The following is a 19,009-nucleotide window of genomic DNA, read 5'->3' as shown; positions in this document are numbered from 1 at the left end:
TTGTTTTTTCTTTGTTGTGTTTTATTTTTCGATCTAGATTGCTTTGGTATCTCACTTTCCTGGAGGTTGGGACATAAAAGGATGACATGAGGCTGGGAAGATGACTCAGTGAAGTGCCTGCTGTGCGAGCATGAGGACCCAAGTTTGGATCCCTAGAATCCATATAAAAAGCAGGGCATACATAATGCCATGTTCCTGAAACCCTGCATTATCAGGCTTGGCCAGTGTGGGGTCCAGGAAGACATGTGGGTCTCTGAAGCTCACTGGCTAGCCATCCTAGCTGAATCAGTGACCTTCACGTTTAGTGAGAGACCTTTCTCAATAAAGATGGGAGCATCTACCTCTGGCCACTGTGCGTGCTTGCATACATAAGTACACACTGATACTAACAGGTACATATCCACAACATACACCACACACACACACACACACACACACACACACACACACACACACACAGACAAGCATTTATATGGGTATCACTATAAATCTTTAGGAGTCAGTTTGTCCATTTAGCAGAAAAACAGTACCAGATTCTCCCTTAGGGCTTAATCCTACCTAGTCTCGGGTTCTTGGCCCCATTAATGACAATAGTCATGAGTTTAGTCTTGTGGAACTTAAATCCAATCAAAACGTTGGTTATCACCATAATATTTATGCCCCTTTTGCTTCAGTGGACATATCTTGCCAGACTGGTTTAAATGTAACTGCCAGAGTTTACAGCTGGATAAGAGTGATTATTTCATCCCCCCCAATAGAAGCATGCATATAACTTTCCAATACTATGAGAGCTAACCAGTAGGGATGAGGCTTTGAGTTAGTACTAGCTTTATTTCTTCCAGTGTTCTAAGAATCAAGAATGTGGTATCCTCAGGAATAGGGTCTTACCAACAGTTTCTGGATGGCAACCAAAAGCAATGACAGTGGCCTATAATGACCAAGTTGACTTCATCCCAAAGATACAGGGAAGGTTCAACACACATAAATCAATTAATGTAATCCATCACATAGACTCAGGAACAGAAATAACTTGCTCATCTTATTAGACACCAAAGGGCCTTTGACAAAATCCAGTATCCCTTCATAAGGAAAGTCCTGGTGAATCTAGGGATAAAGGGAACATATCTTACTGTAATAATGAAAATGTTCAACAAGCCCACAACCTACATTATGTTAGAGAAAAAAGTTAAATTATTTCCACTAAAAGCAGGAATAAGACAAAGATGTCCATTCTCTTCACTCTTGTTTAATATAGTGCTTGGAATTTCAGATAGAACAAGAAAACAAAAGAAGGAGATAAAGAGTATAGGAATAGAAAAGAAAGAAGTAAATATATCCTTATTTACACATGCTGCTATACATAAAAAATACAAAGATTTCATTAGAAAACTATAACTGTTAAACATATTCATCAAAGTAACAGCATACATAATTAACTCAAAAGTTAATAGCCAAGGATGAAATCAGGGATATAATTCCATTCACAGTAGCCTCAAAAAATTGGAAGGATAATTCTAACAAGGAAGTGAAAGACTTATATAATCAAAACTTTAAGATGCTGAAGAAAGAAACTGAAGATACCAGAAAATAGAAAGACCTTACTTGTTCACAGACTGGTAGGATCAATATTGTGGAAATGCTCATCCTACCTAAAGCAATCTACAGTTTCAATAAAATCCTCATCAAAATTCCAGTGCAATTCTTCACAAAAATTGAAAAAAATCTTTAAATTTCATATGGAAATACACACACAAACAAAACAAGGATAGCCAAAACAATTTTGAACAGTAAAAACAATGCTGGATATATCACCTTCTCTGATTTTAAATTGTGCTACAGAGCCATAATAATAAAAACAGCATGTTATTGACATAAAATAGACACATTGGATCAATGGAATATAATTGAAGACACACAAATAACCCCACATTCCTATAGTCAGTTGATTTTTTTTTTAACAAAGGGGCCAGGAAAGCACACATGGTAGAAAAGGCAGCATGTTCAACCAATGGTGTTTGTCAAACTAGGTAGCTACATATAAAAGAATGAAACTAAATGCTTGTCTCTCACCCTTCACAAAACTCAACTCCAAATGGATTAAAGTCTTCAGAATAAGAGCCAGTAGCCTGAGTCTGTAAGAGGAGAAAATAAATGGGCAATAGCCTTCACCTTATAGGCACTGGAAAAGGACTTTCTGAAGAGGACCCAGTAGCACAGACATTAAGACAACCAATTCACTAATGGAACCTCATGAAACAGAAAACTTCTCTATAGTGAAGGACACACAAACTAGAGTCATCTGAAAGGAGGGAGCCTTAATTGAGAAAAGGCCTTCTTAAGATCCAGCTGTAAGACATTTTCTTAATTAGTGATTGATGTGGGAGGGCACAACCCATTGTGGATGGGGCTACCCCTGGGCTGATGGTTCTGGATTCTACAGGAAAGTAGGCTGAGCAAGCTGGGGCAGGGGGTGGGGCAAGCCAGTAAACAGCACCCCTCCATGGCCTCTGCATCAGCTCCTGCATCCAGAATGCTGCTCTGTTTGAGTTCCTGTCCTGATTTCCTTCAGTAATGAACAGTCCTATGGGTATGTAAGCCAAACAAACCCTTTCCTCCCCAACTTGCTTTTTGATCATGGTGTTTCATCATAGCAATAGAAACCCTGACTAAAACAGACACCATCACTCAAGTAAAGAGACAACCTACAGAACTGATTAAAAAAAATCCTTACCAGCTCTGTTTCACCCACAAGAGACACGAGAGAGTGTCACTCAGTGAGGTCAGATTAAGAGTCCTTTACTTGCCAGTGGTCTAGAGCAAGCTCACACCAGAAAAAAAACAAAAACAAAACACACACACACACACACACACACACACACAAAAAAAAAAAAACACATCTCTGGACCCCAAAGTGAACAGGATGGGGTTTATAAAGCCCCAAAGGTTTCCAAAGCTTTAGTTAATTAAATAATTAGTCTCATTTTGTAAAACATGGATCCCTCCAAACTGCAGGTGCCTTAGAATGTGCTGCTCATCAGAATGTAGGTAGCAGAGTCTGGGAAGGAGTTGAGTGAAGCAAAAGCTGATGTTAGCTAAAGCTAGGATAAAACGGAGTGACTTTGGGCAGTTCCCTACATGTCTGACAAAGGGTTATCTAGACTGTACAAAGAACTTAAAATAAAAAAAAAATCCTGAACACCAAGAAAACAATCCAGTTAAAAATTGGGGCCTGGAATTAAACACATAGTTCTCAAAAGGAGAAATGCAAATGACCCCTAAATATTTTGTGTTCAGTGTTCAATGACCTTAAGCATCAAGGAAATTCAAATTGAATCTACTTGGAGATTTCATCTTAGCCCAATCAGAATGGCTAAGTTCAACGAGAACAAAATGACAACAGATGCTGGCATAAATATGGGGAAAGGAAACACTTATTCACTGATGGTGGGAGTGCAAACTGGTACAACCACTATGGAAGTCAGTGTGGATGTTCTTCCAAACACTGAAAATAGATCTAGCACATGCTCCAGCTATACCACTCTTGGGCATAACCCAAAGGATTTTATATCCTACTACAGAGTCACCTGATTATTCATGTTTATTGCTGCTCTGTTCACAATAGCCAGGAAATGGAAACAGCCTAGATGTGTTCCATTTACACAATGGAATGTTTTTTAGCTGTGAAGAAAAATGAAATTTACAGGTAAATGAATAGAGCTAGAAGTATTCTGAGTGAAGTAGCCCAGATCCAGAAAAGCAAATGAGTACTCTTGCTCATATGAAAGTGCTAACTTTGAATCTTCAGATACATGTGTTTAAATAGGAATACCTGTATTATTTGGGAGCCCAGTAACTGCCTGATTGGGTGAACTTTCAATAGAGGGGAAATAAGATGTAGGTGATATTAAAGGGGGAATGAGGAATTGAGCAAGAAATATTATATGTGGTACGGGATGGGTCAGAGGGGGTAGAGGACTTAGTATGGGGAGAGATAATTAACACTAAATCTTTTAAAAGTCATATGGAAAGCTACTACTGTAGAAGCATATGCATATATTTAGATAAATAGTTTAATTGAGATACATTATAATGGGTTGGCAGTATTTTTCTCAGACACCACAAGCTATCATATACAAAGCCAAATGCAAGAAAACTAGATCCATAGCCTTCCTTCCATTTTCAAAGAGAAGAACATATGGATCTATGTGGAGAAATCTATGTGTAATGCTCAGAGCTTGGAGTTCTTGTTTTGAAAGCTGCTGAAGAAGGGGACCTAGGCATTCCGTATTCATGCCACTTTTCTTCTACTGCCATCCCATTTGCATCCCTTCTCTCTTGTCACTGTGTGTTACTTAACCTTTACTATATTATGGAAAGGTTTAATCATTCCTTTTCCCATCCCAGTTACAGAATAACATAATGGAATGACTGTTTCATGATAGAATGGTATCCATCAAGGATCCTGGAGATAATTAGAATTATAGTGCTGAATCAGTCTCCAATTGATTGAGTATTCATTGATATTTATATGACATTGCATTACCCATTAAACTACATTTGACCATCTAAAGCTGCATGGAGATTAAATTTTCTTATTTTCTTTCTTTCTTTTCTTCTTTCCTTTCCTCCTCTTCTTCCTCTTCCTCCTTCTCCTTCTTCAATGGGGCATGGTCTTTGAGACTTTTTAATTATGTAATCTAGACTGATCACAATTTTATGATCCTCCTGTTTGAGTCTCCCTATTGCTGGGATTGTAGCCATGCACCACCATGCTCTAATCAGAATTTTCCTTTATGTGGCATAAAATCCTCTACGAATTCCTTCTTATATAACAATATTACCAGGGAACCTTAAATTGGTTCCCATGGATTATCTAAGAGAAACTACCAGTATTGTTATGTTATCATTGGTGTATTGACAGTTAGCTCCCTGTCTCCTCAAGTCATTTTTTTATGGCTGAGGGTGGGTTTGAGGGATTTTCTTTTTAGGCCAAACTATACTCTGTTTTTCCAGAGCTTCTACTCATGAAATGGGTTTGTATGGCCAAGACCACTGGCTCTGGAGATTCTCTCTCTTGGTTGGAATTAGAGCCTTATCATTTACTAATAAATGTCTAATATTAACAAAAGATGGCTTCTGCTTTCTGTGCTATAGTGACCACATTTTTGTAAACTAATGATTTCATATCACCTACCTGAATCTTTTGTTATGAGAACTAAATAAAATCATGCAATCGAGACACTGACACTATACTTATTGTAGAGGAAGCATTCAACAATAGTACTGCTGATACAGCAAACTTTTAAAGCTAATGCCAGAAATAATGTCTTTATTTTCCCTTGTTTACACCCTCCACTTGAAAATAGTCTTTCTTTCTACTCAAGAGTCTAGACTCAAGATCAGATCTTCCAAGCCTCTCCTATCCTCTGACTTCTAGTCTTTTAGCTTTTTTAAAAAATGGGGTTTTTCTGTGTAGCTCTGGCTGTTGGCTATCCCAGAACTGGCTTGGTAGACCAGGCTGGCCTGGAACTCATAGAAATCTGCCTGCATCTGCCTCCTAGATGCTGGGATTAAAGGCATGTGCCACCACTGCCTGGTGGCGTTCAGCTTTAATCCATCTTTTGGATAAATTATTCCATCTGAATCAGCTTCTTGCTGCTCCTACATGTATGTTGCTAAGGTTAACTGGGCATACAGAACCTATGTTCCATCTAATCCAGCCATTTGTACAAGGACATGATCTACTCGGAGGTCTGAACATGCTGATAATGTCAGGCTTTCAACTTAATAGTAATAGTATTGTGACTAATGATCCTGCTGCATTTGTAATTGGCCAATGTACTTTTTTAGCTATTTCATTTCCAGAAAGAGACATAATATTACTGCAGTAGTACCTTAGCACTTAGCCTCCATTTGTAAGCAACTAAATTGTAGACAAGTACAGTACATAGGAGACTAAGAATAGATTAGATGTTATCAGGGAACAGAGCTGTAATAGCAGACCTATAAATTCTTCCCATTAGTCCAGCCCTTCTATAGTTTTTGCTCCAAGGTTAGCAGGTAAAATACAGAGGATATTGTGGGAAGAGATGTGATTCTCAAGTTGGGGTGAGGAAGGATCATATGATTTGAGTAGCCATTAGAGAATAGAAATGGATGAAAATACAAGGAGAGTGTTGCAAGAGCACACGTGGAAGAAACCAGCTAGATTTGAGATATCTGTACCATTCTGCAGGATAAGAATGGCCAAGACGCTAGTGGACCTACCTTTGCAAATAGATGGCATGGCCCAAAACATGCTTCAGTAGGTTATTATTATCCCCTAGGCTGGCACCATCTGCTCCTAGAATTATGAGGTAACATCTAGGAAAAACTTGTCCTGTATAGTCAGTGAACGGTTTAAGAAAGGATTTTTGTAATTGATTTCCTACTTTCCTCAAATCTTATCATACTTTAATAGCTATCTCCCTTGCAACCTGTTTCTGAACAATTTCTTACACCATTAACAAGGGGAGAATTATAGCTAGTCCAGGCTAGGCATATTGATGTCCTTTCTCATGACACAGATTCCTAAGGTGAGAATTCAAGAGTCCCAAGCCAATGCTTTACCAAATCCTACCAACACTTGTGTTGTAAGAATTTTTCCTGAATCTTAGATTAAAAAATGCCTGTTTTCTGGAAGATGAATTATTTGGGTCAGATTGATTTTCAGAATTAAAAAAAAAATTTAATGAGGATTTCATTATAAAATCAGGCAGGGCAGGACTTTGTATGTCCAAATGTGATAGCTTAAATGGAAGCCTTTTGTATTTTTTTCACATACTTATAGTGTATCCTGGTTATATTCATCTCACATACCTCATTCACTTCCTCTAGCTCCCAGCACACACCTTACAGCATATCTCCAATCTCCCCTAAAGTAATGTCTCTTTTATAACCTACTAAATCCAATTAATGTTGCCCAGATGTGCATGTGTTTGGATCATCCAATGAGGCATGAACAACCTACAAATGGCTATCCCCACACCAAACAAAAGTGACTTTCCCTTTCTTAGTAGTCATCAATTGCCATTAGTGGGACATTGAGAGTCCCTCCTCCCTTCATGCTGGAATTTTTAATTTCATTGATTTTGTGGATATCTTGTATCTGTAACCAGAATTGCTGTGAGTTCATGTATGTAACAGCTATGTGATATATTCAGGCCAGGTTTTCACAGTATTCTTCCCATCCTCTGGCTCTTATATTTTTTCTAGCCCCTCTTCTGTGAAGTTTCCTAAGCCTTGAAGGTCTGGTGGTGGTAATATAGAGATGTCCCATCTGTGGCTGAGCACTCATTGGTGCTTATTCTTAGCATCTTGAAGAATTTGAGTCCCTTCCTTAACCACTGCACATTACAATAAACTGCATCTGTGACTAAGGTTGAAAACAGCACAAATCTATGGATGTACACCAAATTATTAAAAAGGAATTTGGCAACATGACCATTAGGAAACAATAGGTCCTGCCCTACAGCCTATGGAGTTCCTAGCCATGAGTTTTGATCATGTTTATAGTACCAGGTATGAATTACTTCCTGTGGAGCATGCCTCAAATCCAATAAAGAAAGTAGTTGGTTACCCCAAAACTGTCTTGCCACTATTGCCCCAGTGGGCGCATTTTGTCTGGCACATCATTATCGTAGCACGCAAAGTACTTCATTGATTAAGACCACTGATCTTTTTTTTCTCCCCATAGCAGCCTCAATAGCACTTTCCATCATTATGAAAGCTAGCTCTCAGGGGAAGAGTTTATTGCTCAGTTCAAGATTGATGTCTTTATGTACTGCAACTGAAGTATATGGTATTTTCAGCAATAGGATCTTAACTATCTATTTATGATGGGCAACCAAGGGCAATGCCGATAACCTGTCCTGTTTTGGGTGTCTCTGGGGCCTCCCTGACCAATAATTCATAGGGAGGTAACCCGTGCTTGGTGCTGATATTTTTACTTAATAGCTTACATCTTCTGAGAGCAGCATTTTTCTCCCATGTGGGACATTTCTGTTCAAACTCATTTTCTTTTAAAAATTATGCTTTAGTTAACTTATACTAGTGGGGTTTCATAAGGTTTCTTCACACATCATAGTTTTGGTTAACCCCCACTTACCCCTCACTTACTTCACCCTCTGCCCCCCAGCCCCATTTAAATCTTTAGTTCCCAGTATTGCCATACTGTCTTTGAAATCACATGTGTTCTACATTATGCTTTCTACTTGGATTGCAAGATCATAGGTTCCCACAAAGATTCTTCAGTTTGAAGAATTGCCCTCTAGCAAATCTTCCTTGGCCCTTTCCCATTTCTCCACTACCTGCTTGAATCTTCCTGCCCTCAGTATTGCTGTCTCTACTTTCATTCCACCTATAATCTATGCCCCTTTCCTAATATGCATCCCTTCACCCAGTGGAACATTGCTAGGATCCTGACTACCACACATACTCTAAGCTAAATACACAAAACACAAGATTTGTGTCCTCACATAGGACAGCTAACTGCACATTTGCCTTTTGGGGCCTGGGTGACCGCAGTAAGTAATTTTTCCAGTTTCATTGACTAATTTTTATGACTTAACTTTTCCTCACAACTGAGTAGTGTTCAATTTTTTATAGGTACCACATTCGTTAAACATTCACCAGTTGATATACATCTATTTTTATTCCATTTCCTAGTTATTGTAGATAGAATAACAATGAACATAGATGTGCATGCATCTCTATCGTAAGATAAAAGTTCCTTGGGTACAAGCCCAGGAGTGGAATAACTGGGTCATATGGCAGATATATTTCTAGTTTTCTGAGATATATAGCTGGCAAAGATAGTCTCCCATTTTGTGGGCTGCCCTTTGTCTCACAGTTTCCTTTGTTGTATAGTAACTTTTTAGTTGTGCGAGATCCCATTTGTTAGTTGCTGATCTTATTTCTTGTGCTTCTAGAGTCATATTCAGAAATCCTTATCTTTGCCTAAAAATTGACATATGCTCCTTACTTTCTTCTCTAGTAGTCGCAGGGTACTAAGTCTTATGTTGGTGACTTTGATCCAGTTAGAGGTAGGTTTTTTGCAGGGGTTGGAGAAAAAGAATCTAGTTTCATTTTTCTGTATGCTGAAATCCACCGTTTGTTGAAGATTCTGCCTTCTTGTCCATATATTTTTGGCATCTTTGAAAAGGTTATGCAGCTGTGGTGTATAGACTTATATCTGAGTCCTCATTCTATTTCATTGATTTCTGTGCCTCTTTGCCAGTATCATGTTGTTTTTATTATGATAGCTCCTAGCTTGAAATCAGGTATGATGATCTATCTCACAGCTCTGTCCCCCACCTGGATTATTTTGATGATCCTTAGTATTTTGTAACTCTATATAATTTTGTTTTTTTAATTTTTCCTATGTTTATGAAGGGAGGCCTCATATTTTAATTTGAATTATATTGGATCTGTAGATTTCTTTTGGTAGGGTGACTATTTTCACAATATTAATTCTTCCACAAGCATTGGAGATCTTTCCATCTTCTGATATCTTCCTCAATTTTTTTCTTCGGTGTCTTAAAGTTTTAATTGTAGCATTCTTTCAGTTTCTTGGTTAATTTTATTTAAAGTTATTTTATTTTTGCGTGGCTATTGTGAAAGGGATTTTTTTTCTGATTTCATTTAAGCTCAAACAGAAAGCCTATCAAAGGAAATGTAGAAGACATGGACTTGTAATGGTCCTGTCAAAGCACTTGTTTTGGGTTACTTTATTAATGAACATGAATTCCATCAAGGTCCAAGCAAGAAAGCCCCATGAAAGTCAATAAAAAGGAAAAAAAAAACAGAGAGAAAGATAACATGGTATATCTTAGAGCCATTTAACTTTATTTTTTATTTTATTTTCTGTTTTGACTGACTAGAACACTGTGTTGTCTGTGCAGAGTTTCATAGTACCCCAAGTTACCCCTGTTCACTTTGATATATTACCTTAGAAATACTTTTAGTAGATTAAAGATATCAAGATTCCAGGCCCTGGTGATGGGGTACAGGGACTACAGAGTCTGGCTACAAAGGAGGTGGTATTTAGTATGCAAAAGATTTAGGAAAATTATGAGAACAAGTACTTTCTAAAGTATCCTGACTAGAGAATACCTCTCAGATGTTGCATTATTATTCTACGGGCAGATGGTATCAATTTAGGGGATAATTAGAATCTTGACTTGATGCTGGGAACTATTATTCATACCTTATATAAGAGTTTTAGATGCATTACTTCATATGATCCCTGCAATAGCCTTTGAAGTACATTGATACTCTTCTATTTTACTGATGAGGACATTGACTGAGGATCATAGAATTCAGGTAACTTACTGTGTGTTGGAAAGCCTGTGTTTCTACCCAAGCTATCAAGTCTACTTTGTTTATTTTGCCAGACTTTTCTCCTGATTTGGTCTAAGTAGTTAGAGACTTTTTATCAGTCTCATAGTCTTCTTGTTTACCATGAGAGACCCACTACTCTAGTCTTGCTTTCTTACTTAGGAAGTGTAAATAATAAAGCTGATTTGGTCTGCTGCATTAGTTTTGCTTGCTTGTTTTACATAGCTGTGACCAAAATATCTGGAAAAAAAATGAAGGAAGATTTATTTTGGCTTACACTTTCAGACCTAAGCTCATGGTACTTGGCTTCGTTGATTCTGGGTCTGTGGTGAGTTAAAATGTAGCAGCAATAGGAGCATATGTTAAAGGCCATTTACCCTGTGGTAACTATGAAGCACAGAGAGTGGGGTGGGGACTAGGGACAGTTATAACCTATTCTTCTATGAGGAGTTATTTCCTAAAATGTCCACCACTTCTCCAAATAGCTTTGCTGTTGGAACTAAGCATTTAGCACATCAGCATCTGTGAAACATTTCATATTCAAACCCATACTGTGCTGGACAGTTTTAAGGCCAATGTAGATGGTTTGCAGAAAGAGATTTAAACTTAGTTTAGGATCTAGGAGGAGATGGGAGAAGGAAAACCATGATCAGAATATACTGTATGAATTTTCAATGAAAAAAAAAAGCCAGGGGAAAAAAGAATGACAGAAAAGAGTGGGAAAAAAAGGAAACTGGTCTTCTTGGTCAGAAAGTAGGACCCTCACATTAGAAGATACAATGAAATGATGGTGAGAATAAATAGGATGTGTTGGGAAGACATGGTTGATATCATGGGTATGTTATGGTACACTAAAACTCCATGGACAAAGTCCTAGTTTAGTGTGTTGATATAGTCATGAATGCAAATAAAAGTATTTCTGTGGGTCTTTCCTTTTCTCCCCATCCCTCTCCCTTCCATTTCTAGTGTAACCAAAATTTTCATGGTTTTATTGGAGATCATTACTTCTAATTATGTGTATGTTAGAAAAGGAAAACAATTTGTTAACAGCTTTCTTATGGTGGTTTTCATTTAATTAGCAATAATTACTAATTATCTTTCCCTTGAGGGCCAAGGAGTAGTTTCTGTTGCCTGCCTCTGTACACTATGTTGATTATCTTTGTGCCAGGCAAGAATGCAAAGTGTTTATATATTGGTTAAAGGGGAAGTGTCTTACTTTACTTTTCTGTTGCTGTGATAAAAAACTGACTTGGGGAGGAAAGGGTTTAATTCATGTTACAAGTTACAGTCTATCATCTAGGGAGAAAGGGAAATGGAGGCAAGGACTCAAGGCAGGAACCTGAAGGCAGGAACTGAAGCAGAGACCATGGAGGAGTGCTTCTTACTGGCTTGCTCTCCCTGACTTGCTCAACCTGCTTTCTTTTAAATAGTTCAGACCCACCTTCCCAGGGATGGTACCAACTCCAGTGAGCTGAACATTACTATATCAATTAGAAATCAAAAAATGCCCCAAACGTGCCCATAAGCTTGTCCAATAGAGGCAAATACTAATTGAAGTACCCTCTTCCTATGTATGTTGACAAGTGAAGCTAACTGTGACTTCCACACCTTGTCAACTTTGAAAGACAAACACATCACATTATACCAGAACTTATTCTTTCTTGTTTGTCTCCAAGATCTCATATTAACATCACAATATAAAACAGTCTAACTTACAAAAGTCCTACAGTGTTTAAATTTTTCAACACATTTAAAGTCCAAGGTGTATTTAAAAATTCAGATCTTTTATCTGTAAGTTCTTGTAAAATACAAAACAATTTCTTATTCTAAAAGGGAAGAACTAGAGCACAGTTACAATTAGATCAAAGCAAAATCCAAATGTAAAAAGCTCACTATCTGACCTCTGGGACTCATTCATGATTTTCTGAATTCCAAAGAGTTTGGCGAGTCCCACTTTTCTTGCTTTGCCATCTGTTGTCTTATAGGCTTAGGCTGTCTCCACTCCAAACTACCACTGCCATTTGTGGTCATCCTGCAGTTCTTTAGTATCCAATATGCTGGGATATGTGCTGTAATTGTGGCTGCACCTTCACTAATGACTTCTCTTGGCCTCTTCAGGGATGCTAACCATGCCACATGTTGACAATCGTCAACCTTTCTCTCTTCAGTCCTAGAATTTCCACTGCACCTGACAGTCCACCTTCATTAATGGCCACTTGGGGTATCTGTAGGGATTCCAGCACTGCCACAAAATGTTGAGGTTCAGCTATTCTCTGTGTCCTCTTCATGTCTTCAAAACTAGTACCATGTGGGAGAGTCTTACACATTATTTAGCAAGTTCTTCTGCCAACTTGAAGTGTAGTCTTGGCCCTGTCTGGACCAAATGTTTTTGTGCTAACCCTGAGCAAACACTCCTGAGAAGATTTTGCAACAAAAATTGCTATCTCTTAATAATCACAGCTGATTTTTCATTACTAGCTAACCAGTGTCCATTGTCCCGTTAAAACAAAGCTTCACTTGCACAGATGCTTAACTCAATATGTCCCACAAATGAGAGAGCCTGATAGAGTCTTTATGGGATTCTCAAATTTTCTCTCTGAAACTTCACAAGCCAGGCCTCCATTATTGACATTTCTCGCAGCATTATTTTCCAAGCTCTCACAGAACAGCCCATCAAGCTGTTAGCATCCAATGTTTTTTTTTTCTAGCCTAAAGTTCTAAATATTCCATCTTTCACCCACAAAACATCACATTGCTAAATTAAGAGATAAGGTAATTTTCTAAGAGACTCATAGAACTTCCCTTGAACTCGTAATGATGCTAACAATAGTAGTTGGCTTTGCATCATTGGGATAAAATTCCTGAAGGAAACAATTTCAAGGGAGGAAAAGTTTATTTGGGATCATGGTTCAGAAACTTCAGCCCAAGACCAGCTGGTTACCATGGAGGCATAGCACAATGGTCCTAGGAATACATTACCATGGAAGCAACAAGAGAAAGCACAAAAACATGAATGAAGAGGAAGAAACTGAAGACAAGATAGAGCCCTCAAGACCACACCCTTAAGGACTATTACATTTAGCTAGGTCCCATCTCTTGTTTCCAGCACTTCCAATAGTCTGTCAAATTGCATGTTCATCAATTGATTAGCCTGTTGATGAAATCAACACTTTCATGATATAGTCACTTCCCCAAAGCTTCACCTCTGAGCACTGCCGAATTGGGAACTGATTCTTTAGGAACATATGAATCTTTAGTGAGACATTTCAGATTCAACCAAATGGATATTGCCTTCTTTTATAATTACCAATTTATTTGGAGAGAAAGGCTACCATAAATGTCTAAAACTGTTAAATTGTTGAATTTACTCAATTATTTGGGTTTTTTTTTTTTTGGAGCATGCTATTTAAATGTATCAGTTTTCTTAATTTTATTCATAGATTGTTCAATATTACTGCCTGGAAACACCACTTGATTTTTTTTAAATTTTATTTTATAATTTAATTTAGTTTTACATATCAGCCATGGATTCCCTTGTTCTCCCCGCTCCTACCTCCCTTCTTTCCCCCAGCCCCTCCACCCATTCCCATCGCCTCTATGGCAAAGACTCCCCTGAGGATTGAGTTCAACTTGGTAGATTCAGTCCAGGCAGGTCCAGTCCCCTCCTCCCAGGCTGAGCCAAGTGTCCCTATATAAGCCCCGGATATGGTCAACAAGGCAAAGCAACAGCCTACAGAATGGGAAAAGGTCTTCACCAACCCCACATCTGACAGAGGTCCGATATCCAGAATATATAAAGAACTCATGACATTAGACATCAAAATGCCCAGCAGTCCAATTAAGAAATGGGCTATAGAACTAAACAGAGAATTCTCAACAGAGGAAGCTCAAATGGCTGAAAGACATCTAAGGAATTGTTCAACATCCCTAATCATCAGGGAAATGCAAATCAAAACAACTCTGAGATACCACCTTATACCTGTCAGAATGGCTAAGATCAAAAACACTGAAGACAGCTTATGCTGGAGAGGATGTGGAGATAGAGGAACACTCCTATACTGTTGGTGGGAATGCAAGCTTGTACAACCACTTGATTTTTAAAGTATTTATCTTATATCCTACAAATATTGCTGAACTTGTTTATTAGAGCACCTTTTTGGGTGGATTCTTTAGAATTTCATATGTATAAGATTGCATGACTAGAGTTAGTTTTTATATCTTCTATTAAATTTGAATTCTTTTTATTTATTTTTCCTGTTCAGTTACTCTTGCTAGAATTCTCAGTACAATTATTGGATTAGAGTGGTAAGAGAAGACATCCTTAGTTCTTGAGTGTATGGACCTTTCATAAATACTCATTATCATTTGGAGAAAGTTACTTCTAGATTCTTAATTTTTTTTAGTCATGAAGGAGTGTGCTGATTGAGATAAGCATGTGGGATTTTATAACCTTTATTATTATGTTGTATTACATTGATTTTCTTATGTTAAACCAATTTTGTATTCCAAAGATCAATCCCATTTGATAAGAAAAATTTTTTTTAATGTTGCTAACATTTTGTGAGGTGTTTTATGTTTTGAGGATTTTTGCCAAAGATGAACAATTCAAATATTTAAACCACCAGACTTTGTCCTCTGCTTCCCTGTGAATAGTTTCTGATTATTCAGTCTCGTACTTCTTATTGCCCTACTTAGATTACTATTTGTTCTTGAATCTGTTCTAGTTTGTATATTTCTAAGAATTTATCCATTTCATCATTTTAACTGATTTTTTAGTGTACAATTGTTCATATTGTTCCCTTTCAATGATTTTTTTCTGTAAGTCTGGTGTAATATTGCCATTCTTGTCATTGATTCTACTAATCAGGGTCTTTGTCTTAGGGTTTCTATTGCTGTGGAGAGACACCATGACCACAGCCACCCTTATAAAGGAAAACAGTTAATTGGGGCTGGTTTATAGTTCCAGAGATTTAGTTTATTATCATCATGATGGGAAGCATGGCAGCATGCAGGCAGGCATGATGCTGGAGGAGTGGCTGAGAGTTCTACATCTGAATCTGCAAGCAGCAGGAAGAGAGAGAGTGTGACACTAAACATGGTTTGAGCTTCTGAAACTTCAAAGCCAGTGCCTAGTAATTCACTTCCTCCTCACAAGGCCACACCTGCTCCAAGGACACACCTCCTAATAGTGCCACTCCTTTTGGACCTATGGGGTCCATTTTCACTAAAACCACCAGTCTTCCTTGTTTTCTATTTCAACTTATTTTTTTTTTTTTAGACAGGGTATCTCTGTGTAGCTTTGGTGCCTGTTCTAGAACTCGCTCTGTAGACCAGGCTGGCCTTGAACTCACAGAGATTTGCCTGCCTCTGCCTCCTGAGTGCTGGGATTAAAGGTATGAGCCACCACCACCTGGCGCATATATCTCCTTATATTGATAAAACAATTGAAAAACATTAGAAAACACATATATACAGGCATATCAAAGATGTTTTTCCTGGCAGTGTCTGTGGTGATCAGTTTCTTTACCAGAAAGTTGAGTGCTTGAGTCACTATTGTTTAAGTTTTTAAATGTCTTTGGGTTATATTATTTCTGCATTCTATATAGTCTTGACATATAGATTGCAATCTGTGTGCAGAAAAAAAAAAGAAATCTGAGAAAAGCCTATTATTTCTGAAGGAAATGGTAGGAGATAGGAGTGGAAATACAGCTGGAGTCATATTGTGATAATTTTGAATGGTAGTATGAAGGACATCATAATAATCAGTGTGAGGCTTTTGATGATTTGGGGGTTTGAGGCTAGCCAATAAAAGTCATTGGCAACGACCAGTGTTTACCTGGGACTTTGTCCTATTATAAAGAAATGAAGGCAATAAAAGAGGGAATAGAAAAGGAAGGACAAGAACTAGATATTGTCTCTGATTTCCAAAGACTTCATTGGCTCTAAATGAAAGAGAACTCAGTCATCTTCAATGCTTCTTTTACAGTTATATAGTAGTTAGGCACAGTATATGTCTGATATAGATAACTGATAAATTTGATTTCACTAACGCTGATTTACTTCCATTCAGTGATGGCTGAGGAAATCATCCATTAAGTACTTTGAGAGGTCCTCTAGAAGTGTGACAGATTCTAGGCATTTTTATACTTTTTACTTGTCACCTGGGAGCCTATGTGTGCTAGCTGAAGCATTTGTGAACAATACTTGTGAAAAGGTATGCATTAGTCTACCCAAATTCTATGACAAGCCTGATACAACATTCTGAGATGAAATTCTTCCCAGTGAATATATCTCACATGCTGACCTCGACTGGGATGGGAGAAGGTAACAGAATATTAGGGAATAATTGTTTTCATTATTATAAATACAACTAAGTATATGCATCATTTTCCAGTGTTTTGTAATCACTTTTTAAAAACCAGCTCCATTCCTTTGAATATTTATCCATCGTAGAACTTCTTAATTGTGTGAAATGGTAGGTATTAAGGGATCAATTACACACATTTCAAAAAAGGCAAGAGGAAAGAGCCAGGCAGGGTGTACATAGCTTTAATCCCCAGAACTCAGGAAGCAGAGGTAGGTTAATCTTGAATTTGAAGCCAGGCTTAGGACCAGCAAGACATCCTAGAGTCAGTCCTGGGTACTCTGTTTTCAAAAGCTTCTCATGGAAGGCTTTGTGAACACAAAGTTACTTATTTATTCTTTCTCTATTTAGCTGGAAATTTCTCAAAGGTTAACCCATTATTATTTGTTTTTTCTTTGCCTACTTCCACAGCTCTGGGTGAACCAGGAGGATGGGGTGGAGGAAGGGCCCAGTGATGTGCAGAATGGGCACCTGGACCCCAACTCAGACTGCCTTTGTCTGGGCCGGCCACTACAGAACCGGGACCAGATGCGGGCCAATGTCATCAATGAGATCATGAGCACCGAGCGTCATTACATCAAGCACCTCAAGGATATTTGTGAGGTAGCCATGGTGGTGCATGTGGGGGCATGTGTGGTGGGATACAGACACTTCTAGGAAGAGCTGACAGTCTGCACAGACTTACCTTTTCCAGTCCCAAAGCATTAGAAAAGGCAGCTGCACTGACCTCTCAGATAGTTTTCAATTGGATGAAAGTACATCCTTTGGGTTTTCCATTTCTTTTTCTCTATGTTTCATCCATCTTTGCCAATAATTCATTAATATGTACTTTATGTCCTGTTACTCTCTACCACCCTGTCTGCGTCTTCTTTGTCTCTGTCCTTTCCTTTTATGAACCTCTACTCTTAGTCTCTTGGTTTCGGATCCAGCAAAGGCCTAACCTTCCTCATTCACTGAAGCAAATTTAAGCAAGAGAATAAGAGACTTGGATATATAGCAGAGTCCCTAGGATTCTTTTTATTACAGATGCAGGTGTAAGGTCTTCACTCCTGCCACCTAAGTTGTGCATTATCCAGAGCTATGGGAAGGCCATGAGCATATTTAAGTTTCAAGAGCATGGCTGGTGATCCTGAGGTACTGGTACTCTTCCTTACATGGAGAACATTGTGGTTAATTTAAACAAATCAGTACTTGTAAAAGAAATCAACAGGAGATGAAGGCTAGATCAATGAGCCTCAACCCCTTTAGTTGGTATCACTATATTCCCTAACTCCATGCTTTCTAGGTCTCTAGACTATGGGAGTCTCCTGCCCCCCACATACTATCTTTAGCTTAATGAAGACCAGTTAACATTTCCAAAGGGTTGATTACTAAGCAGTAAGAGAAAATCAACAGAAAATGGAGAAAAGAATGTTTTAAAAATGTTTTTAATGTTACTATTTTATGTGTATGAATGCTTTGTCTGCATGTCTGTCTGTACAGTACATGTGTGCTTAGTACCTGAGGAAGCATCTGATCCCTGGAACTGGAGTTACAGATGATTATGATCCACTATGTGGAAGCTAGCAATCAAACTTGGGTCCTTTGAAAGAGCAGCCAGTGCTCTTAACCACAGAGCTGTCTCTCTAGCCCTGTTTTAAAAAGTTTACACACACACACACACACACACACACACACACACACACACACAAAATACCCAGCTTTCTTTTGACCTTCACTAACTCATCTTGTTTCCTTCCCTCATAGGAGGAATCAGAGCCTATTTTCTTTTCTTAACCTGGGGCCTACTTTCTGTTAGAGAGTATAGTTGTAACATCTTCAAAGTCCTTGTTTCCCTAGAGCTATCTAACAAAATGTTCTGCAGTGACGGAAATGTTTTTATCTCCTCTCACCAGTAGACATCTCCTAGCCAGACAAGCTTTTGAAACATGGCGGGTGTTAATGAGAAGGAAAACTTCAATTTTTTATTGAAATATAATTAATTTAAATTTAAATAATAACACTACTATTTGAAATCACATTGGACAGTATAGTTATGAAAAGATGATTTGGGGTATTAAATTTCACCTCAGCTCATTTTCTTTTCTCGGTGAAGTAGATTAAAAATTATCCTCTTCATGTCATGAAGCAATAAGATATGGTGGAAAGAACAAGGATTCTAGAAACATATTGTTCTGTCTGTTATATCTCAACTTAGTCACAAATTAACCATGTAGCCTTAAAGATAACCCCACAAATTAACCCTGTAGCCTTAAAGGCAACTCCACA

The 19,009-nt window shown here is 38.1% G+C and overlaps 1 protein-coding gene across 11 annotated transcripts in view; it reads left to right on the top strand.

Moving 5' to 3' along the window:
- Positions 1-19,009, top strand: part of Arhgef9 (Cdc42 guanine nucleotide exchange factor 9) — a 161,668-nt gene that overhangs the window by 74,378 nt on the left and 68,281 nt on the right. For all 11 annotated transcript variants that reach the window (XM_028861411.2, XM_028861419.2, XM_028861417.2 and 8 more), the window contains one exon: positions 17,153-17,344. In XM_028861411.2, the coding sequence (XP_028717244.1) occupies positions 17,153-17,344 (192 nt within the window). The remainder of the gene's footprint in view (positions 1-17,152; positions 17,345-19,009) is intronic.

This window comes from Peromyscus leucopus, chromosome X, assembly GCF_004664715.2.
Source record: "Peromyscus leucopus breed LL Stock chromosome X, UCI_PerLeu_2.1, whole genome shotgun sequence".
In the NCBI taxonomy this organism is placed as follows: Eukaryota; Metazoa; Chordata; class Mammalia; order Rodentia; family Cricetidae; genus Peromyscus; species Peromyscus leucopus.
This window is presented reverse-complemented; position numbering and strand designations above follow the sequence as displayed.